Raw genomic sequence first — 25,080 nt, 5'->3', positions numbered from 1 at the left:
CAAATAATGAGGAAGTTGATTGTTCCCTGGGTCACAGTAGTGTCATATAAAAGGCAAAGCTATTTATTTATTTAACAAATTTCACTCTCTTACAACTATAGAGTCAGACCTTTTTTTTCGTGCATCGTCCTGATAATAATGATGTTAAATAAGTAAGAAGAGGACCAAGCTCCCACATGAATCACAGGTGGGTTTGTCCCTGCTTACACCCTCTCGCTGAAGCACTTCCTCTATATCTGGGACGTATTAGTACTGGTTGTTTTGTCCCTGTTTGTTTTAACACCCCCCTATTTACTGCTCAATACTTTTCATTTAACTGATATTTTTGGCGAATGGTGCCTCGCTTAAAGTGTTGCTACCGTAATCAATTGTGGGAAGCATTATCTCCTTTCCTTTCACAAAGGAGGTCATACCCTACGCTAGAGGAGATAAGAGAGGAAGCACTGGAGCACCTTCCCCTACATTTAGAGAATTCAAACAGCTCTTATTAAGCTGCCACTAGATGCTTCCGGGTCATTTCACCCAGTTAGGAAGCTTCCTAAGCAAAATGGACTATTTCAACCGGATCTTTGGTCTCACATTTTGGCTTTTAAAGAACCCTTCGATTGAGAGTCGAAGCAGCCGACTGCTGCTGGAATAGATCCACTTTGCTGCAGTTACATGCTGGCTAAACTGGGTCATTTTGAGGAGAGCCATACATGAGTCCAGCCAATCAAGAGTATGGAGGAACAGGAAGATTTGAACATGATGAAGCTTTAGACTGGTGAAGGTCAATTCAATAGCTATCTCACGTCTGAGGTGTTGCTTTGTTAGCAATCGGGTTTTAGTGTACTTGATTATAGTATTCTCACCTTCCTCTGTGTGTGTGTGTATGTGTGTGTGTGAGAGAGACTGTGTGTGGTGTTATGTCTATTGTGATTATTTATTGTTAACTTGAATTAAAACAGCAAGATGTGGTGTAAAATCGTTACAGACATCTTGTTGATTTTGCGCTGAGAATAACACGATCCATTATCTTTTCGTATAATCTCAAATATAAAACGGTTGCCCTTTATGCTAAGCATAATAGATCTGCTGCAGGCAATACATATTAAAGGGAATGTGAATATCTTAAATAAATAATATATTGTAATATATGTCTAATCTATATTTTTTGTTAATGACAAGTTCAATTTAGTGTCTTTGGCATTCAAGGCTTGGTCAGATATATACAGTTATGATTAATGACTGCTTCAGATATATTGAAAAAGACAGAAATCATTATTTCCATCTCAATGCCTGAAGGCTTTTCCTCAGAATGGTCAAACAAACCCCTATACACACACACACACACACACACACACACACACACACACACACACACACACACACACACACACACGCACACACACACACGCACACACACACACACGCACACACGCACACACACACACACACCCAAGACCTCCTCATGTATATGTCTGCTGGGTATGTATTTTTCCAGTTCTCTGGGGCCTGATGAAGAGCAGACGTATATATTAATATCCCAGCCTCCCATTAGGTCCATATCTATAACATACAGCCTGCTGGGCCCTTCCCCCACATTGTACAGAGAAAAAAATAACCAGCTGCATTGATTCTTTTTCAGCATGACAGATAAGGAGATACCTTGTAGGTTCAATGGGGTGGATCTCTATCTCCGGTGTGTGTGTTTGTTTGTTGGTGTGTTTGTTGGTAAGTGTGTATCCCTATGTGTGTATGCATGCCTCTGTGTGTGTGTGTGTGTGTGTGTGTGTGTGTGTGTGTGTGTGTGTGTGTGTGTGTGTGTGTGTGTGTGTGTGTGTGTGTGTGTGTGTGTGTGTGTGTGTGTGTGTGTGTGTGGATCAAGTTCATGCTGTATCCTCAGCTATGCGGTCTACCCTTTTACTATCTCTTGTCTCTCTCTGGTTTTAAGCGGTAGGAGCTAGTCATGTCGGCTAGCATTCCCTCTAAGGAACATCGCCCCAATGCGAGGACGTTGATTGGGGCTTGGTCAAGGTGAGGACATAGTATGGATGACTCATGCAGATATTTTCCAAAGTGCAGCACTCAGCCCATCAGACCCTCACTTTGAGGATGGATGGAGTGTTCCCAGTGTCATTGGTTCAAAGCTTGACTACTGACCCTGACTCAGCAGCCCCTCTCTCGTCCAGCCCTTCTCCTTGCTCTTCACCCTTCCACCAACCCTTTGGCATAATAGGAATGATGCTGTCGGTATGTCCGTCTGTCTGTCTGTCTGTCTGTCTGTCTGTCTGTCTGTCTGTCTGTCTGTCTGACCATGTGTGTCTGACTGTGTGTGTGTGTGTGTGTCTGTGTTGTGTCTGTCTGTCTGTCTGTCTGTCTGTCTGTCTGTCTGTCTGTCTGTCTGTCTGTCTGTCTGTCTGTCTGTCTGTCTGTCTGTCTGACTGACTGACTGACTGACTGACTGTGTGTGTGTGTGTGGTCAGTCCGTTGGTCTGACAATGTTTGTCTGACCGGTTTGTGTGTGTCCTAGTGTGTGTGCGTATGTGTGACTAACTGTGTGTGAGTTGTTTGTGTCAAAGGATCTGCCATATACTTAACCCCAATACAAGATGCAGACGAGTGGGCGAGGGGGAGTTGCGTGATACCATGGTGTCCTGGTTGTTTTGCGTGTTGTGACCAGGGGGGAGGAGGGTGAGGGGGCTGAGGGCTGAGGGGAGATGGACAAAGCGTCTCGACAGATTAAACCAGATTTGCCCCAGCATCCCGCTGGGCGTTTGTTCCGCGCAGTTCTCAGCCTCATGTGGCCCTGAGAGGTTTCTTTCAAGTTATTTTTTTCCTGTTGAAAAAGAAAAAAAAAGCCAGTAGAAATCATGTCCTTGTTTGTCTCTTAAATTGCTCCAAACAACATGTCTCCCTGATTAGTCTCCACTCACTAGAGCCCACTTGTGCATCTGAATGGCTGCTTCACTGCATTTTGTTTAGAGCTGTCCATGCTCGCTGTTCCTCACCCCAGGACAACTCTTTACTCAGACACGTCGATCGTTTACACATTAATCAAGCGTTTTACAAGGCTAAGAAGACATGAGGAGATAACTTACCATACGATATTAGCACTTTTTTTAAAGATAGACAGCCGACAGAATGGGAAAAAACGACCTACATTTAGAGGATTTATTTGTTACTCGTTCTTAATCCTGAATTTAATTAAAAAGATGATACTGTAATTCTTGTTCCAGTTCCAGTGATCACCGGTACCCATGTTGAAAGGATTCATATATCATTAATTTGTTCCCCGGCAGCCATTAGTGAAATTAAATGTTAAAATAAATACATGAACTGCAAATGTAATACATCAGTACCTCAGAACTGGAAACAAGTACTTTAATCAAATCAAAGCTGGACCTGTAAGACTAATCTTGTGCGTCCAACCTCAACAACATAAGCATAATATTCAAATCCTATATCTATCTATCTATCTATCTATCTATCTATCTATCTATCTATCTATCTATCTATCTATCTATCTATCTATCTATCTATCTATCTATCTATTATCAATCCATCCATCTACTTTCCAATATCCATCTATCTATAGATCTACCTACTATCCAGCCATTCATCTATATACTATCTATCCATCTTGTCTCTCTCCCTCCCTCCCTATATTTCCTTTATAACATTCAGATGGGGGCTTTTGTGTGAGCATGAAAACCAATCCGAAAGTGTGTCAACCCTTCCTTATTAACACGTCTCAATCCTGTCAGACCGGCCTTCAGGTCTAGCCTATTTCCCAAAGTAGAGGCTAAACAGAGCTCACGGTTGAAAGGTTGAGACACGTGGAGTTTGTGTCTTTCCCTTCCTTGTGAGGGAAGCTTTATGAAGAGATGATAGGAGGAGGAAAAGTTGATGAAGTCCCACTCCTCTGTCTGCTTCCAATGGGCTTCCGAGGGAGGCAGTGTGGTGGAGCTCCAGGTCTGAGTCTCTGTTTGCGTAATCCCTTGTAATTCTCTCTGTGGGTACCGTCTTCATTGTTCGACTTGTCTTTGATGAATGAGATAGGGGGCTGCTGTCTGCGTACCCATGGCACACACAGGCCATAAGACGGGAGTACACTCGGATTCACGGGAGGGGAAATTAACATTATTTACATGGATACAAGCTGTTGATCATGTTTGATTAATTGGACATTTGTTTTAGTCTGCATGACCATCTGTGATTTTGTATGCGTGCATGAGTGTGTTTTTTTTTTTGAGAGAGAGAAAGCGAGTTTGATCTTTATTTGTATGAGTCATACGCATAGATTAATGGTAAAGCGATTTATTTCCAGATGAACCGTAATTAGAAGTGTATGGAAAGTGAGGCTGAGCAGAGCAAGCTTTCACCGGCTGCAGATGGGGAGCGCGTGTGCTGCGTGTTGGAGGAGGGGCCAAAGTTTCCACACTTGGAGGCGGTGAACCTCAGTCATGTGTAGTAAAAAAGGATGGCAGTATTCGAATGGGGACGTGACGGACATCTCGGATTGTAACGTTATACTGTGTGATACGTTTAGCGAGGATACCAGTTACTCTTCTCTTCATCCTAAACGAATTTGAGTCATGCTGGACTGAGGTGAATGTGAACGGAAAATCTGTTTCCAGTGAACGGTAAGGTAGTTTTGGTTGCTTTACCTTTTCTGTGGTTTCGTTGTCCTGTAAGCCTACTGGGGTCTTTAAATGGCCGGAGGAGAGTAGGCTACACCCTTTAAACGGACATTGAACCGTCTAGGTTCGTTCCCGTTCGATCTTTATGTGTCCAGCGGATTGTATGGTTTTCTGTGTTGCACGGCCGTGCTGGGGTGGCTCGCCTCCACGGCACACTTAACACGTTTACGCCTTTACGCTTTCAGCGGAGTGTGCATACGGCGCATGCATCATGAGTCCACACTTGGTTCAATTCACATAACAGCACGTTCTACCCGACCAAGCAACAAGGTCTTACGCTACGCCTATTCTATGGATGTCGATCATTTACAAGGGATAATAATGTGTTGCTTTTCATTTGTAGCCTACAAACTTTTGCACATCCTATAACTGTAGATGTTCGGCTATTTAATGATGGAGGTCTGTACGCGGCGTTTCCAACTTTTTACCTTTCCGCCCTTCTTCTGCAGCTGTTTGCTTATATTGGTGGAAACACGCGTTGGGTTATTTGTTATTATGTATCGACCAGACCCGAGGCATACATTGGCCACACGTTTTATAAACAAGCTGGCATGCGACTCCTCAGCCATTTCCATTTGGTTAGAAAAAGCCCTCCCCTCCTCCTTGTGGATCCTCTTGTTTCAGAATGGGTTGAATTACTCATTCCATTTAACTGTAAAACATTTTTTAGCATACTTCCTCTTACTCAACGTTACTATTTTTTCTTTTTTTTACAATAACCTTGATAATGCATTATCTAATTTTAAAACATTGTGTGATTATGATCACCTCATTACACGCATCAATAAGGACACTGATAATATCATATCATATATGCAGTTGTAATTTACATTTTCTCTACTATAATACGGTCACATAATTAAGCACGGATGCCCTTACTTTTTTTTTTCACATGTTGTCAATTCTTTCTCCCTCTCTTTCGTTTTAATGGACATATGGGAGCAACAACACATACTTATGCAGAAAGACTAGAATAAGCAAACACACGCACACCACATCACACCAGCCCCCCACTAACTCCCCCCCCCCTCCCTCAAACGGGCTTGAACACGCACAGCCAGACACTCCAAACAAAAGGTGCAGGCTCCAGTAGAACGCAAAACAAAGTAACTCCATCCACCCACACCACTTCAGAGGGCTGGTCAACGTGTGGATGACTTGTGGTGAGCAGGGCTGGAAGGGTTTAAGGGTAGCAGAGGAGGGTGGAGGATTGGGTGGAGCCCCAAACTCATCAGGCTAGCAGGAGTCCACACCACCTTGAGATAACTTAGGCCTCTTGTTATCCAAACACTGAAGACTGCTTGAGAGGAGAGGCACCGTCCTGAACCCTTAAAACTAGATCATAGTGAACTCCCAAGATAGAGAAATGTCAAACAGAGACCCTATTTTGTTGACATGCGAGCTGTTGAAAAGATGAGGCAAACTCACGGCCTCATGTGGTTCATGGGTGTTAATCATTGAGATGGTCAGTGCTGTCAGTTGTGTCCCAGCTTCCTCTGTCCTTACATACTCTTTTGGGAAGACGTCCTTCATAGGCTGACTCACCGGTTGTGGAGAAGGCATGCACAGGCCGGGGGCTAGAGGCCAGAGCCCATGGAGTTCTGTAGGCTTTGTCTCCAGGGGATCCCATTCCTCATGCTCCCTCCAGTCCTATGCTTATCCGTGGTCTCTCCATAACACATCTACTCTATCTCGACTCTGCATAGGTCTCAACCGCGATGTCCACTCTGGAATGAAAGCGGCACATCTAATGCACATGCTCAATACAACAACCACAAATCCCCTTTTGTAAAAAAAAAAAAAGAAATAAGCAAAGCAGCAGCCTCCATTTCCTCCTGCTCAAATGAAAAAAGATATTGTGTCAAATCTGTGGTCAGGAACGCTCAGTTCCTGAATGCAAAACAGACCTCTTATGTTGTTGCCATATTTCCTCCCCCGATATCAGCTGATAAGCAGATCTCATGCTGTCTTGGGTTGCGGTTCAGAGGCTCTCCGGATGGGCCTGCCGCTGTGTTATGGGTTCCAGGACCGTCCTCATGTGCGGTTAAAGCACAGGAAATAGCTGGGAGGAACTGCTTTTATTGTGCTCTGAATCAAACAAACACTGACTGTGTCATGCGTTCTTACTAGCAGCAGGCGGGCCAAGATACAGCCTGGGCTTACACAAGTTTTAAGCCATGGAGAAAAATATTGCTCTGTCCCGTGTGGACATGATAAACAAGGAGGAGGAAGAGATGGTCGCTCGACCCCATGGTAGTCTGCGAGAGAGAGCGAAACAGAGAGCTGTTTCTGTTGGATGGGACCTCATGCTGTTTAGAAACACAGTCCAAGTGTATAATAAGACTTTGGATAATACTTGTTGTCATAATTCTTTATGTTTGTGACCAATGTGCATACTAAAGAGACGGGACAATGTAAAAGCTTACTTACAGTATACTAGGTATTTGTTATTTGACTGCATTTCATTGTCACGATTAATGAAATGATGTTTGATCCAATTATTTCTAGAATATCCCATTCCAGTTAACATCTTATATAAACTGTTGTATATAGTACTGTGATAGAATCATGCACCGTACCTTTAAATTATTACCCCTCCATCCTGAATCATAAATAGTTAAATATGATGTAATGCTTTTTTTCAGCAACATACAGTATATTTGCTTGTCTATCAATCTTTAAACATGATCCGCTCAACTGTGGTTCAGCCAGGGCGGGGTCACAAAACCCTAACGAAGTGATTTGCTACAAACGCACCATTATTTCATGGCCGCCTCCCTGTTGCTTCCTTCTGTCAACACCTATCAGCGGGATGCTACTGTTGACATATCACTTCCTTTATTGCCTGCAACGGTGTGCAAAGACAAAGCCCCCAAGCCACCTAGGAAGCCCCCTACCGACAGCACACACAGTTGGATGTCCCTCAGATGTTGCTCTGTACCGGACACGTGTTTGCAAAGTGCAACGACGGTTAATTGATGAAACGACCCGCATGTGCCTCCCTTTTCTCTGAGGCCATATCGAAATTACACCAATGCAGAACGTAAATAAATGTTTTCATGTAAGCCGTTTTCCATCCATACTAGTCTTGCCCTCTCGGTTAAAATGCTGTCCATCCACACTGAGCGTTAGCTGTCCGTTGATGACCGTAATATCACGTCACAATCACGCGCCAGATGCTTCGGAGCCCTCTGTTTTCCTGCATTGTCCCAAGCTGGTCACAAGCGAGTACATTTTCCACTCTGTTTTACAACTCAATGCTTCTACTCAGTAAAGACAAACATTGTTTTAGTGTGGAACAGAAAAAAAACAAGAAAGATGGATCCGCCTCAGTATGAGGACATTGCCTGAGTCACGTAATGCATGCACCTACCATTTCTTCATAACATCTAGGCTAACAATCTTGAAACTCTTGCGTAATCGTCAGTGGTAAGCATCTCGTGGTGTGTAGGTGTTGAGGGTCTGGCAGGGGGAAGGAAAAGAGCTCAAGCAAAGCAGTCATCTGATAGGCCTATTGTTAAGTCCTCCATCCCTGCCTGTCTAGTCACGTCAAGAAATTAAGTCTCAGAGTGGCTTAGCCATAGGGATTAATGTTGTTCGCTCATTCGAATGCTGTAAGTCACGAGAAAGGCCCACTCTTGACGGCCTACACTTGATGGCCAATCAGGGGATCTGGTGGCATGATTTGCAGATGAACTGTGATTTCCTGAGCAGTGGTGTGATCAAGACCTGGGAAAAGCCCCATTTTAATATAGTTTCTCAGAATGTTGTGTCTAAATAATGTAAGCAAAGTTACATTTGAAATGTGCACAAAAAGTGGAGTTATACCATCTACATGAGAAACGTACCTTCTCTGGGACGCAGCTCATCTTGCCTATGAAGAGGATCTTATGCTCTGTAGTATCCTATGTATTTAGCAATTCAATTATAATAGTTACTTTTCAAGTATAAAGTAGCGTAGCGAATGTCAGTTTACGGATGAGGGGGATTATGATAAGTTTTTGTCTTTAATGAATCCATGTTTTGGAGACTTTTTTTTAATTTTATTTTTTTCCTGAGGAAGTATTAAAAACATTGGCTTGTAGCGCCCACTGCTATCAAGATTAATTAAATGATCAATTCATATAACAGTGAGCAAAAATAGGTTTATGAGGTAGTTTACCACCATAGATGTAATGAGAGCCCTGTGTGTTGAGAAACAAAAATGCTATTCATGTCCTACAACAGATTCAGTGATGATGGTGAGTGACTATGAAGAAGATACCCGATTGTGAATGCTAAACTGATTTATTCACAGACTACAGCCTTCAGAAATCGACCTTGGATGCTATGTGGTAAATTGTGGTCAAAAGAATATCAGACGGAAGAATATGATGTGGTCGTCACTCGTCAATAAATAAATGACATTCACAGGAAACTGATATTTTGTCATCTACCGGTAGTAAGCATTTTCAGGAAGATCATTTGCTGAACACAAGCTAATTTGGCTGTCCAAAAACAGGCCGTTGACAAAAGATCTTGTAATGTATCTCCAAGTTAGATTGCAGTAGTTGTCCAATTTGTTAAAATGCAGCTGATGCAGTTATGTTGCTCCCCCGGTGAGTATTTTAGACCATGGGAGCAATGCATGGGTCCTGGAGCACTTTACGCAGTGGTGTAATCAAGAGGGGATTCAGGGAAATCATCCTTTCACACCACGCTGCGCTCCAACTGAAACACGCGGTTCATTACTGACAAGAGTTTCAGCTCCCCACGCCGTCTCCCCCCCCCCCCCCCCCCCCCACCCCCTTCAGTGATTTCCCCCCACCTCGCTGTCTCCCCCCTGCCAGCCTCCAATCACGGCGCTGTCTTCAGACGGGGGCACGGCGACCCAAACCCTTCCTTTAAGCACTTATCTCCTCCTCCTCCTCCTCCTCCACCATCGCTCTTGCGTCCTGCTTGTTTGAAATGATAATTATTCTCCACTGCGAAGGCAAAGCTCTATGTGACAGAGGCGGTTTCACTAAGAATGTCCTTGCAGAATATTTTCCTATGATGGAATATGGTGTGACTGCCGAGCGGATTGTCCCTGCTTTGTTGGTGTCTCTTTATGCTACCACTGATGCACTGGTTACATTGGTAGACCTTCATGGGAAACGGATTTCAAACCGAACCCTTGTCCAATATGTGAAATCCTTGCAAGAAAACATCTATTTATCATATTGTTTATTTTGATAGGGCACAATCTACGAGGTGTATAATACTTTAATTAAAGTATAGTTACATTTAAATGTCTACAAAGTTACCTTTTATTATATCATAAGACGTAAGCGGTTCAGGTAACGTTTGGGCTCTTCATCAACAGGGATGGAGTTGGGCTTTGGGGTGTGGCTGTGGACAGGTGCCATCTAAGATTAAATGAATCACATGGCCAGTCTTGTCTGCCACTTTATTATCTAAAAAGAAAATCCCTCGATCAAAAAAAAATAGGGGGGGGATCAGTGTAATGAATTGCTATGTTTTAATGATTGCTTCATTCGTACAGGCTGGTCTTTGTGAAATGGTTAAGGCGTTGTCTTGAGGAATTAGGATCGCAAATCTTTGGCAGTCAGATCTTCCACAAGAAACGTTTTGAGTTGGCTTCCACGTTCTGGACCGAGGCTAGCATTAAGAAGCCAGAGAGCATTAAGAAGCCAGAGAGCAGGGGCTACTTGCGGGGGGGAGCTGATGTAGAAAAAGAAAATTACAAGATGATCCCCCTGACTCTACCTCTCTCTTGCTCTCGCTCTCTCTCCTGCTCACTCTGTATGTCTCTCTCTTTCTCGCTCTCTGTATATCTCTCTCGTTTTCCCTGTGTGTGTGTGTGTGTGTGTGTGTGTGTGTGTGTGTGTGTGTGTGTGTGTGTGTGTGTGTGTGTGTGTGTGTGTGTGTGTGTGTGTGTGTGTGTGTGTGTGTGTGTGTGTGTGTGTGTGTGTGTGTGTGTGTGTGTGTGTGTGTTGTGCGTGTGTGTGTGCGCGCGCGTGTTGCATGTGTTGTGCGTGTGTGCTTGTGTTTGACGGTTCACACACTGGATTAGCTCACAGCAGTTTAGTGGTTAAAAGGTTTCACTCCCAGCTGAAAGGTTCTTTGTTCGATTTCCAATGTCCGCCTACCTGTAAGCACTGTTGAGCAAGACACACAGAACGTCCTAAATAACCTGTCTCTCTACCCTCTATAAAGTCACTTTGGATAAGAGCAGCTTCTTAATCATGATTTACAGTCTCTGTTGTTACAGTGTATTGCTTGATTTCACAACATGCTGCAGTAGCCCAGCCATATACCTGCCCTAAAGTCTTATTGATACTGCATGCAATCTGCAAAAAATAATATAAGCTTACCCATTACACAAATAATATGCCACTTTATTAATCCTTTTAAATATGAATCCAAACTAGACAATATAAACTATACTACTATACATTCAAACTATATTCCAATTAACTATATCAAACTTTAGAAAGTATTGTCATGTAATTAATAATAATGCATCACATTCATATTGCGTCTTTCAAGACTCACTGAATGTTAGGGCATCATAATTGTACTTTAATACCATTACAGCTTCCTCCCACCCGCCTCACCCTTCAAATCCTCTCCCCCCTCACCCTTTACACCCCCACCCTCCTGAGCCCTCAGCCTTTTGTGCTGATTCACACGTTCAGTTTGATCTTGCCAAATCATGGTGCTGGGGAACCTACTCTGAGCCCCGGCGGCTACACAGGGTACTCTCTCTGCCACCGGGGATCTCCCGTTTATTCTAAAAGCTGCTTGTGAATCATTCAGGGGTCTGCCTTTTGGAGCCAGAAGCCATGTGCTCTTCTCTTCCCTCTCTCCCATGGGCCACTGAGAGAGACTGGAATAGCTCTCTTTACGTCTAAATGTGTCATGTCTCTCCGTATAGATAAGGAAGGGAGAAGGAAAACCGAACTGCGTTACCTAGCTAGAAGTTATCCTTTCCTGTGCACCACGTTTCCCCTGTGTGTGGCTGGATGGGTTGGGCCCATACCCAAAGGATCCTGTTACCTACAATATGGGATGCAAGTATATTTCCATAGGTATTGCAACAACTCAACTCCGATGTTTTTGTTCAATAAATACACAGATCTGGACCAAGACTTGGGTCTGATACCCAATGTCTGCAGTGTACCTGTTGGCATCCTTGAGCAAGATGGCCTTACCCACACCTGCTCATTTTGGACATGCATCGGCACAATTACATAGTAAACATCAATCACAGGAGCACCTGATTATAACATCAATGAGCATGAATGAACACTTTATTTTCAGTGTTGCACTATAATCTCATGGCATCTCTATCAGTGTTGTCTACCACCACACAATGGTGTGGCTTCATGCTTCGTCAACACCATGACTAAACTAACTGTGGGCTGCCCTGCAGCCTGATGAGCCATGAGTTAAAAGTACAGACTCAGCATGCAGCCTCCACTTAGCCACCAGCCGGCCGCAGCCTTGTCTTCACACTCCCTATCATTCCTGGAATCCGGCCCGAAAAGCTTCTCTCAAATGCCAGGATTGCGGTTTGTCCTTTAGACAGACGGAACACATCCAGGCACAAATAATTACAACTTGTTGACACTAAACTCCCCTGCTAGACTTTTTTATGACCCTTTTGAAACCATCAGACCTTTTTTCTTATCTCCCTTTGTCTGCTGTTTGCTGTGCCTTTTCCATTTTTGTGATTAAATCTCGCCGAGTCATCCTTTGCACCTGGCAAAAATCAGCGGCATTGATTGAAGCCAAGCAAATGAAATGTGAATGCGTAGCTGCTCTTTGTACTCTTCCTGCTCCAGCCTGCGATGGACTGGTGATAGCATTAATGGATTGGAAGGAGGCCTAATATAGCCTGATGTCTGGCTCTGTAATTGAGCTGCCATCTCGGGGCCAGCAGCGGACGTTATTTGGCAGCTGAGTCCCTGCCAAATAATACACTGGAAAGTCAAGTCACTTTGTCCGGATAAACAGCAGCAAGCTAACCTGGCCACTTCGGAAATCCTATTCATTGCAACAGACTGGATGTTAGTCGGGACACAATCCCCCCCCCCCACCCCCCACAGACCTCACCACCACTTCCACCCCTTAAGTGAACTTCCTGTGAACTGGTTGGACAGTGTGTGCTCCCGTCTAGAGTGTCTGCAGGCCCCGCCCCCCGGCATCACACCAGATGCAGGTATAAATAGGAAACCACGGGGGGAGGTCAAGAGGTTAATGAAACTCTACCCTCTGGCAATATGGCGCCAAGATTCAATGCTACCATACATAGGAGGGGCAAACCCTGCCGTGAGATGAGCAGATGGGATTCTAGAGCAGGGGCTTCATTTGAGTAGAGGGTTTAATGTCTAGGGGGCTTTGACACAGGAGAGCATCCAGAGATGTCATGGCTATATGAGACTATATGAGACCGAAACACTTCTCTGAAGAATATACAACGTCATATTCATTTTGTATATCGTAATGCCACGCAGTCAGTGACGCCCAGATGCAAGTGCACACGCGCTAATACAATGCAAAAAGAGGTGTGCTTTTGTTGCAGGGATTCGGTTGGCTTGAGTTTAAATTTTTGCTAGTTTTAAATGACACTGATGAATAGTAGTCGTCTGTGGGGCTCGTGAGCGAATAACAAACGGCCGTCGCAGTGGTGCCTCCGGTCCGCCTGAACACAGACGCTACGGACGTCATAACTCTGAGTCACTCATTGTGTTTTTCCTCTCTCTGCCATGCATTTCTGGTGCAAAGGGGGTTTGTATTGGCCAGCAGCTTATTCATTATTGAGCACTCCCAACTTATTTCTTATTAAGTGTAATGCTGCTGGGTGGGCCATTACGCAGGCTGTCGGTAGGACCTAAAGTGTGTGTGTGTGTGTGTGTGTGTGTGTGTGTGTGTGTGTGTGTGTGTGTGTGTGTGTGTGTGTGTGTGTGTGTGTGTGTGTGTGTGTGTGTGTGTGTGTGTGTGTGTGTGTGTGTGACCCTGAATAGGCTGGCCTGCATTGCCTTGTGCCTGCAGTAATGCTGGATCTGATCCAGGTGGAAGCATAAAGGACAATGACTCATCATTTAATGCTTATGTATGGCGTAATAAAACGTATCAGCAATCCATTGGTTAACTTGTAAAGCCATTGATGAGGCATTTTCCCAGGATCTGTATATTGTCCCTCACTTAAAATGTTGCACCGACTCCTCTAAACCCCCCCCCCCCAAACCCCAGCGCAACTCCCACTACTTATTGCACTTCTCTTCTAACTTTAAAGTTGCATAAGGCGACGCCCTGGGAATACTGGGTAGTCTGTGGGCTGTGAGCCCGGGCATGGCTGCAGTCCCAGCTGACATGACGAGATGTTCAGAACTAGTACAGCGATGATGTCATTCGTCCCCGGTGAATGAGATACAACACCAGCTGAACAGCAGCAACCAACGCTGTCTGCTGCTGTGTGACGAGGAGGAGGAGGAGGAGGAGGAGGAGGAGGAGGAGGAGGCGAGGGGGTTGACTTGGTGTGACGCACGCAGACTTCGCGGATCATCGCAGGGGACCCAGGGGATGGGGAGAAAGGGTGGGAGAAGTCAGAGGAAGTGGAGATGAGGACGTGGACTGCTGCAAAGGACAGAGACACTGTGTTTTTCCTCAGTGACAGCAATAGACGCCTTAGAACAGAGCCAGGGTCAGAGTGGGACGCTGGGGGGAGGTGGAGGGAGGGAGAGAATGAAGGTGTGCTGACAATATTTGTAGATAGAGATGGATCTCTATCTACAAATATTGAAATCACATAGACTTGGCATCCAAACACCGCAGACACAGATCAACACACACGCACACCACACACAACCCCATGCCCTTTTGAGCATTCAATTGCTTTTGGTGACATGGCTGTTCTTCGGCCCAGTAGACCCACCAGAGCTTACCCAGCTGATGAACCAGACAGCTAGACAGACACCCACCCATGCAGACAAACCGACGTTCTCCATCCCATCAGCCATGCTAGAAACACTTGCTCTGAAGTCCAATCACTCGCACTGCTGAAACAAACAAGAAGACAATCTTCTGGACAACCACCAACAATCGGCCAGCCGATATGCCAGCCAGTCTGTCAACTGGCCAACCAACAAGTCTATCAGACAGCAGGCTGTTCACTGCCTGCATTTCAGTCATTCATTGGGATTCCCCCCCCCCCTTAGGAAGCCCCCCCAACAAGAGGCAAGAGGTCTTATTTTATGACCGCTGTAAATTTGCGAATCAGGTTCTTGAAGTGGAGTTGTTTGGTTGACCTGGGAGCGAGACGCCATCAATTCTGTGTTTACTCTCACACCTACATGGCCGCGATTCTTTTCACCTGAATGAGGACATATTTACCCTGCATTCGATATTCTGGAAACCCGTTCAAAATGTTGAAATATAAACAGCCTTGGCCAAGGTCTTGAAGCCCTCACCTAGGGCTGGTCGACCTCATAATGTTTAGAAAATCTTGCACCATTAGTCTAATATTAACATTATCCCTATTGGGCTTTGTTGTCCTCATGAACATAAATGACATTTGAAATCTCGGTGGCAATTGGACAGTGAGTCGCCAGCTTATCCGCAGAGTGTTTGCTGTAGGGATAGATTACAATACACAGCCTTGATGTCTCGATGCCTCTCCCTCTCTCACTCTAACTATCTCTTTTTCTCTTTCCCTCTCTTTCGCTCTCGATCTTATTCACGCTATCCACTTAATTGCACTAGAAGTTAAGAAATATGATCGCTTGAAAGATGGAAACTTTTAAAAACATTTTTAATGCTGACAGTGTTTTGTTCTCCATAGTTGATGGTGAAATTTATTTTGAAATTGAATACGTTACCTGGCCAATTTTTGTAAACAGAGAAAGTCGTACGGTCTGGACAGCATTTTGTAGAATATATCAGCCATAGGATGTAATTTTATTGATGACATTATTGAAATCACTATAGATCAGAATTTAACATGGATATGGCCAGGTAATTCTAAGCTACGAGCTACGAGCTTGAAATGTTATACGCTGCGGCTAGAATTGCAATAGAGTTGTGTTAAATATCTCTCCATCCCTCTGTACCGCTCTCCCTCCTCTTCCCCGCAAAATAAGAACTCAGCATCTTGTGTAATGTATCTAACTGGTGATCACTCACTGTTGGAGTGTCCATGACAGCTTAATTAAGTACTTTGCTGCGTGAATCAAAACATGTTTGGTCTTACCGAGAACCACGTGGCACACAGATGTGCAAGCACTCTCCATCTGGAACCGAGAAACAAGTTTACAACAACTAAAGGTCATCGAGATGGTTTGTTTGGTCTTGCTATCCAATCAGTGGATCTCTCTGACGTAACACAAAACATACAAAAATAGTATTATTTCACAACAAAAGTACTCTTCCATGTATAGGAGTATTAAAGAATGTCAACAAAGCCTCAATGTAACTTAGGTAGAAATAAAAGTATTAATTTGTATAGCAGCCTTCATGCAGCAAGTGCTATACAGAAACCTTCAGACACGCTTTAGCACATGATATTGTTTAAGCATGAAACAAATGATGAAACAATAGCCCCACAATCAATCAATGAAGTGAGGACACTATGTGATGTGAGGGGGGCCCATCAGTGTAACCATCCATCATGTGTTGTGACTTGCGGTGCTTGTCTACTGTCCTCGGTTCGTGGCTCAAATGTTTCGCCTCTTTCCACAGATCCTGACTGACGGCCGTAATTGCTGCATGGGAGCCGGTCTGGCTTGGATATCTCCGAGGGCTACAAGTGAAAAAAGAAGCCCATCTTTAAATCCATAAAAGGACACTCGTCCCTATTTCAAGAGTCAATGAACAGTGTCTAAGCACCGGCGTTGGGAGGACAAGAACCGGCCGAGTACCCCCTCTGCTCTCCGCCCCACCCCTCAACCCAAGCCTTCAAGTTAAGCAAGTAACAAGCAGAAGAATAAGAAGAGGAAAACGTTCCTTGATTTTGGGAAAGGACGAGTGGTAGAAGCCAGGGAAGCCCAGTTTTCTGCATGTCTGTGTGTTAAGGTCACATGACCATGTGGAGACTGGGGCGGACTGTGTGCTGCCTTGGAGCTGCTACACTGCTATTCGCTAGCCTCCTGCAGACCGCCATGTCCACGCAGGACGACGCCACGCCCAGAATCAGTTTCCTCTACAGTAAGTCCAAACCCATTTTCCGTGAAACAGACATTGTTTATGTTTCATATTTGTCTGCCCAATAACTCATGTCAGGGTGCATGCACACACAACACACGGCCAGGGGAGAGAACCCCCTAGCCCCGAGTACATCAAGTAATAGTATATCATTAGTACAAGTAAAAATACATTTATAGTATACGTATGCCATCATAAAAAAGGGAGGCTACAACACCATGACATCATATCACGATTATTACTGGAGTGAATCTGGTGATTACAGGGGGATGGATAAACCTATTGGTTCAATCAGAAGCTTTTCATCCAACAACAGGAAATTTAAACTGTATTCAATTAATCATCATATTTTTTTTCTCGGACAGTCTGAATATTTGTTATGCGTTATTGGGCGTTAGGGTTTAGCAACGATTTGGTGGGGGTTTCTGTGTAGTGTACTATGATATAACTTGCAAGGAAAACACGTATCTTTCTTCTAGTTTTCCAGATAATTACATTCACAACACAGCCCTTGATATAGGGCAGAACACACAGCTCCTTATAGCGTGCACATTTGCATGGATTTGAAAATGGCGAAAGCAAATTGCATATAGCCTACCTCTTCATGTGCTTAATAATTCAAAACGCTGGGCACAAAGCGACCCGTATGAATGCCAATAATCCACTTGCTGTTCATGACAACAATTCGAATTTATTAACCTCCATGGTCTTACGGTTGTAGTGTACCATTGCATGTAGATATGGCTTGTGGTTTCAATGGAGTATTTTAGTTCAAGTTTCTGGCATGAAATGGTGTCTGTTTTGAACCCAAAGGAAATCCATTTGGGTTGGAGGGACACGATGACTCTCCCTGGCAAATTAAATTAAATCGCACATTGAAATAAAAATAGAAAAGATTACATTATGCTTTTAGTTGAGGTTACATTTTTTTGCAGTAAGTGAGTTAGCCATTGTCCATTTCAGTGTGTACCATTGTCCAGTAATGGTAATGAAGTCCTTACAGACACATAATTGCTTGTCAGAAAATTCAGATAATTGGATTCTATACCAATGTCTGATCTCTTTCTCCAGGACCAAATGAAAATAAGAACATGCAGCTCATGTATTTTGTTCCGCCCTGACCAAATTGATTCAAGGCATAACTGGATATTCCCTTTTTAGTATTTGTATGGGTCTAGCTAAGGTTTTAGTCCATAATTGATTGATTGCATACTGAACGTTGATAAATATTGACAAAACGCGCTGAATGGCGATGGCTGTTTGTTAACGGGAGAGATGGATCATCGATTAGTGCCAGACTTCATTCCGGGACACCTCAACTTGTTCAATGTTTTAACCACTGCTGTTGATGCCCAACAGCCCCACAAGCCTCTGCCTGCCTGAGTGTCTATTCCTCACCGGTTCGTTAAATTGGCAGTGGTACGGTAGACGAATACCCACGTTGCTGCATCCTAAGTGGTGGCTCTTCCAGGGGGATTACAGAGGCGAGGGCAGGCCATACGAGCCGTGACAGTCCGTGGTGTAGTCGTGGCCTGTCTCCACTTGTACACCCACAAACTCCCCTTTTGACATAAAGACTGGGAGGCTCTTGTTTTTCCTCACCTCTCAACCGGCACAACGAGTGTGGTGATTTTTCTCGGCCGCACGATAACATTAATCACAGCCCGGGAACAGCCCCTGCAAATCCTACTCTTTGTCTTGTCGTTTCAAAGGAAAGAATGAAGACGCGCCAGTTTGCCACAAAGCAGTTTGTCAGAATGTTGTTGTGGGCTTGTCGTTTGCCTCGCTGTCCTTTCCTTGCTATACAATATTGATCCATCACTCAAAAAGAAATTGGTTTATATGAGCGCCTGTCAATGGCGCTGCCTTTCTCAACAATGAAGTCTGGAGATATAATTATTTAACTAAATATAGCGATTAGTTAACTTAATAATTTAATTTAAATATGACAAGACTAGTCATCAAACCATTTTCACTTACACACATACCCAGACTGGATCAGTAGTCTCACGTATTGTGTCACTCATTGGCAATCATACATAAGCGTACATGCATACTCTGATATACATTCATACTCTACTACATAATACATACATACTCTTACTTTTGCATGTACTCATATATTACCACCTACATACTCACTTGCATACTACTGCATAATACTACATTCGTACTATGACATACTGCATACGCTCTTCATTCATAATATATTTTGCAGAGCAGAACATCCAGCTGTTTCGGCATAATATGTGAAGCTTTCAGAATCCATATTTAGAGTTGCATCGTCTCCCAGAAAAGAGAGAGGAGGGGCGCTGTAGTTTTTTCCCTGAAACTTTGCCCTTTCTTTTTTTTTTTTCTTTTTTTTTGAAATTCCTTCAACCTTGTCCTATCTTTTCCTGTCTCCTTGTTTATCTCCTAACTAGCATGCTAATCTGGCACGTGTCCCGAGAGGAGAGTGAGTTGTCGTGTCTGTCTGCTTTCCATTATTTCCCCTTGTGAGGATAGCGGCCCCGACCCAAAGGCATCATGGGAGTTGGAGTGCCAGGCTAATAAAACAGGCAGACGGCATGCAGCATGCCATTCTGCAGCTCTTAAGATAAATGAGAAAATGTGTAAATGTTTACATTCTGGTAAAGTGGTTGTAATCCATAGGATGATTTTTTGTACAACCCCCACCCCCCCCCCCCCCAAAAAAAAGAAAACGGAGATGAAGCTGTGAAGTTTTGATAATTTTGCATGACATTCCACATATGAATTATATGAATTCAAGCATGTTTGTCCAGGGAACTTTGGGATTTGAGTTACCATTATTGTGACCAGAACAAATAATTGTTCCACACATGGATCAATGATCGTTCATACGGTATATTGATGGAGACTACCTGGTCAACAAGCGAGATATATTACTCTGGGTTTTGGGTGGAGTTCATTGGAGTTCATGTCTCTATACCTTGCACTGGTAAAGTGAGACAAAACAGTGCATGAAACTTTATTCTAATGCTTTTATAATAATGTACTGCAGGTCATATTTAATTGCCCCCTGGGGACAAATAAAGTTTTTTTGAATTTGAATTGGAATATTTCAAAAAGGGACAGCTAGGGTACAAAATTCCACAAACAATAACGCAACATATTTTCAACCACTCGCACACAGGAAATCCAGTCTGCACGGTTCTACTCACAAAGAAACTGAAAACCTGCAATTAATGTTCCCAGTATTAAAACCAAAGCGTTTTAATTAACCTCAGGTTGAGGCATTGTAGGCTTTGCGTGCGCGGTCTAAATGCCCACCACTCAGCATGTCTGGTTCTTTCTCTCACATGTGTATAAACCCAGGGACCGCAGCAGCAGGGCTTGCAGCTACAAAGAGGGGGGCCGTCGCAGAGTTGGGGGGTGGGGATGTGGGAGGGGATGTCGCTCCCGGATACCGCTCATGTTTCATCAGTATTGGGGGTGGGCGGGGCCCCCCACACTGATCCGTCAGGACCACTGATGCAGAAAGACAATTGGCCAGTGGTTTCAGGGAGAGCAGGGATGGGACTGACACGCGGCAGCACACAGCATGCTTACGGCAGAGAAATTGGGTTTAATTACAGAGCTTGGCCTCCTCCACCTCTTCCTTCGACCGCTTGGTGCCTCCTCCTCCTCCTCCTCCTCCTCCTCCTCCTCCTCCTCCTCCTCCTCCTCCACAGACATACCGCATCTGTAGGCACTCTTCATCAAGAAACGTTTGATTGGAGGAAATTGGCAAGCAGCCAGGAAACTGTTTTGAGTTTCTGTGACAGTGTGACACAGTAGAAATGCAAACAAAAAAATACAAAAATATTACAATTTGCAGCTTGTTTTTCTTTTTGGGTCGAAACAACAATTCTGCGGTTTTTCTGTATGTTACAAAGTACAGTGCAGAGTTGGCAGCTGTGGTATAGGGTTAGCTAGACTGTGTGTTTGGCATTTAGTGCCAAACACATACACAGCCTTCTATTACAGCACCGTAGCACAACAGCCTCAAAGTAATTATTTACAGTACTCAGTCCTCTACAACCAATTCATAAATCTTTAGGTGGGCCTTATTTTTTAGCTTAAAGCGATCCACTTAGCTACACCGGATGACGCAGCACTTCAGCCCGAAGCTTCCCAACACAGCCTCGACAACACGCCACAGCTCTCTAAACTCTGCATACTGCGTGGTTTATGGTGAATAATAATGACTAGCTGGGAGATATTTATGATAAGTGGCTTAAGTTGGGGTTTAAATGATGAAGACCCCTATGTATGAGGCTTATTTATACTGCAATGCTCAACAGATGTGGTTAAGGAAATGGAAAGGGAAAGGCTCATGAACATATCGATTGATCATCCATTCCATCTTCATTGTGTGTGTGTGCGGGTGCGCGTGCGTGTGTGTGTGTGTGTGTGTGTGTGTGTGGGAGAGAAACTGAGTCTGTATGTTGTTGGATATGAGTTCAACACTAGCTGTGCAGTTGATAGAAAACAACAATCCATATTCCAACAGGTCAGATAAGAAGAAAAGAGATTTCCTGTTTGATTTGTGTGTGGTTCTTTTAAGCAGAAGCGTGTCTCTTAGCGACAGACTCATGTGTTGTCTACTCGTTGAAACCCTTACTGTGAACACTTACTGTAAACACTTGTACAGCCCCCCGTCTGCTGTATAGAACTAACAACGGAAAACAATTTTTGTTCGACGAATGGATCACCAATGTAGTGCGCTCAGTTTTCTGTTAGTCTTGTTGGTTTTGTTCCCTGGACACAAAAATACATTTTCCTTAGTTCAGAGAACTCCTCTCTCGAGCTTTATCTTGAATTCCTTAAACGCGGTTGTACAGACTGTCATATCATGGTTTATCTTGAAGCAAAGTTTAAGTCAAAGTTGTTGTTTTTTTTCATACAGAAAACGGTATGTGTGTTAATTACAATGTCAAATATTCTAGTTTTTCCAGTGTCCTTAAATATCCTTTTGGAGTCGCTTTTGGCCCGCAGTCCCTGCTTTTAAAAAATGGGAGATAAGTGTGTTGTCATTGGAACTGGATGCCGGCATTCAACCTCTTCTCCTTATCTGAGAGAGGGGAGATGGAAGCCCAGAAAACAAACCTGACAGGCACAGACAAGTCGGTTATGTGGGTGGAGAAATTTTACCACTTCTCAATTGTTCTCCCTCACTTACTCTCTCTCTCTGTCTCTTTGTCTCTCACAGTGTGTGGTATGGCATTAAAGGAGAGGTATGGTGCTCAGTGTGTGGTGTGGGTGTGTGTCTGACCAGAGCCTGACACCCCAGAGCTGATAATTACAGCCCTGCTGGACCACTCACTATACTCTCCCTGCTCTAATTGTCTGTGTCTGTGTACATTCATCTATGACTATTATTTTATATATAATTACTACAAGCCGCACAACCCTTAGACTGCAGACACTGGGCTCAGGGGCCATCAACCTGCTGTGGTTACCTGCCAGCTGCAGCTTCTCAAACAGTCCTGAGCCTCATGCAAACACCTCCTCTCTCTCCCTGCAAAAACAATAGCAATCAACACAGCATGCATCAAGAAAGACGCACACAAACATACACAGCTGCAGAGGTTAGGCTGCAACATTACCTTCCTTTACACACACACCAACACCGAACCAACACACACACACAAACATTAAGGTGTTATGGTCCATTCGTAAGGGCCCAGGGTGACAGATACTCTTGGTTCAGCTGACATGCTGCTGGCTGTCCATGCTGGTATGTATCCAGTCTGCTGCTACCCATCTCTCTCTGTCTCTCTCTGGGGTTTGCATGTAGAGATGGCTGAGATGAATGAGGTAGTCTTAAGATGAATGAGGGGAATACCCAAACCCCTGTTTCTATCTCACCTCTTCTTCATTCCAACAAAGTAAAAAAAATAAATGCATCCGCTAACTAACGTTGAACATCGTCAACCTATATATTTTTTGGTCCCAGAATGGCATTGCAACATTTCCTGTTACCTGGCATTAAGCCCCATTTGGAGATGCCCCCCCCCCCATCTCCAACTGGGGCTTCACGCCAGAACCTGGGGTGGGGTTCATTTATTTTACTCAATATCTGTAATTCATAGTAGAGCAAAGAACATGGAATAGCCTTTAGGTGTTTCCATGTATTATGATACTTACTATTGGAATGCTTCGGTCACGAAATCCGAAAATCCTCCTGAAGACGGACCAATATGAGGAGGAGCAGCACTCAACAAATGAAGAAGAAATGGTAGAAATGGTTGACTTTACTTGCACAAACAAGCAAATTTATTTTCAAAGCTAAATGACACTGTGACACTGAATTATCCGTCGGCATACCCAAACCTTTCCCAAAGGGCTGATGTTATTGCAACTTTGACGTGACTCTTCTTGTGAAGAGATTTAGTATGAATCGAAGTGGTCAAAACGTCAGCAGCCTTCAGGCCGCGTGGGGAAGAAGTGTGAGTGTAGATGGGCATTGGGCAGAGGCGAAAATGTTTTTGATGAACGTTGAATATTAGTTGTGCTCTTCTTTTCTCCTCACCACTCGTCACTCTCTCCCCTCTTCTTCACAGCTCCTCTCCCTCAACTCTTGCCATTTCCCCTCAACTCTTCTCTTCCCTGTTCTTTCATTTCTCATTTCCTTTCCTATTCACCACTCCTCTTTTTCTTCCCTCCTTTTCTCTTAAACCTAACCTATCTTCTTTCCCCCTTTTTTTTTCTCCACCCTCGGTTCCATGGCTGCTCATGGCTATAGCCTCTCCCCCGGTCCCCCAATGTCTTGTGACTCTTCTCGTGTTGCCTTAGTAAATCTGGGCCATGTTAATGGGTAATTCTTCTGCCACACAGCTCAACGACGACCAATCAATTCCACACACTGACCCCAGCCTGCCCGCCCTTGGCCTACTCCTCTGAACACACACTCCGAGAGTTGGCCACTGCACCACCCCTACGCTTGTCGGTCAACTCCTGAATGCATTATCAACTCTTAATAAATGGGAATGAATATAAATATTGTTCTAACTTATACCTTGGTCCATTTGTATGCCGCATTGTATTCAAATGTTGGCAATGGCATTCAAATGCAGGGGACCCTCGCAATGATGTCTCTGGTTTTTATGCTCTGTATGATGCTAATCCAGTACAAATGAGTATGAATGGAAATTATTAGAATATCACAAAAAATACCTCGGTGTGTGCTTAAATTCTTTAGCGGTTGACGCTAAATGGTTTGCCTTATCGAACAGAAAGATCACTACCGTGGACAAGGAACTCTGATTACTGTGGGAAAAACACAAGGCTATCAACCCACAGCATCAACAGAAATAACAACCAACAGCTTCATGTATGTTTAAGGCAGGAGTAAACGTTTCCGTTTCTACACTCATTGTTTGGACAAGGACCTTACACATTCAATAGGGATCAGAATTAGCCAAAACAAACTCAAGCCTAACCCTTACCGTTAACCAGTCCAACCGACCATGTGATGTCATTTGAGAGGTAGCAGCAAGCAACACAAGATGTCAGATGACCATCTGAAATGGTGACGGGGCCATATGGATGGTGCATCTGATGCGATGGAGAGGCCCAGTGTGGGGGGTTGAGGCACCGCCAGTTGATTAAACAGGAGGCTGATGAATGAATGTGGAGCCGGGCTGTTAAATGGCTCTGCTGGCCTGTAATTGACGCTGCCTCCCGATGGATGCCCGGCGTTCTAGCTAACGTCTGGCATAAGACGCACAACACCGTTTACACAGCTGCGCTGTCTCTGGTGTTGAACATTACATTATTAGTATTTAACGCTCTGTTTTACATTTTGAGCAGAGGATACTTAAACACCTGCCGGACGAGTGCTTGGATACCTCATCCAAAGTTTCCCAGCTGCCTCGTCCGTCTCCCGGGATATCGTTCTCCTTAACCCTTCCCCTAATGAACTCAAACTGATCCCTGACTAAAGTTCTGTGCTTGGCTGCTTCTTTTATTCTATTGTTCAGACGGTGGTCCCTGTGATATATGTGTCAGGACTTTAATGGGCTGAGGGAAGGCAGGGTCTTCCTCTGAGGTTGCCGTGAATGGCATGGACCCAGGGGAGTAGTGGCACAGGGACTATGATAGGACTCCCTGCTGGGAGACGAGATGGCGCTGATTTTCTGTGCCAAGTGCACGATCCACCGGGACAAAGAGGTGCTGTCTATATGAGCTTCATTACAGAGGGACGCTC

The 25,080-nt window shown here is 44.3% G+C and overlaps 1 protein-coding gene across 2 annotated transcripts in view; it reads left to right on the top strand.

Moving 5' to 3' along the window:
* LOC130403204 (semaphorin-4B-like) overlaps positions 1-25,080 on the top strand; it is a 46,348-nt gene that overhangs the window by 2,294 nt on the left and 18,974 nt on the right. The window contains exons 1-2 of one of the 2 annotated variants that reach the window (XM_056607435.1): positions 2,694-4,625; positions 16,407-16,871. In XM_056607435.1, coding sequence (XP_056463410.1) covers positions 16,745-16,871 — 127 coding nt within the window. In that variant the 5' untranslated portion in view covers positions 2,694-4,625; positions 16,407-16,744. Of the gene's footprint in view, positions 1-2,693; positions 4,626-16,406; positions 16,872-25,080 lie in introns of those variants that run through there. The other variant, XM_056607436.1, reaches the window with a different exon arrangement.

The sequence above is a fragment of the Gadus chalcogrammus genome, chromosome 14 (genome assembly GCF_026213295.1).
Source record: "Gadus chalcogrammus isolate NIFS_2021 chromosome 14, NIFS_Gcha_1.0, whole genome shotgun sequence".
Taxonomy (NCBI): domain Eukaryota; kingdom Metazoa; phylum Chordata; class Actinopteri; order Gadiformes; family Gadidae; genus Gadus; species Gadus chalcogrammus.
The sequence above is the reverse complement of the archived record's forward strand: the minus strand, read 5'-3'. Positions and strand labels throughout refer to the sequence as shown.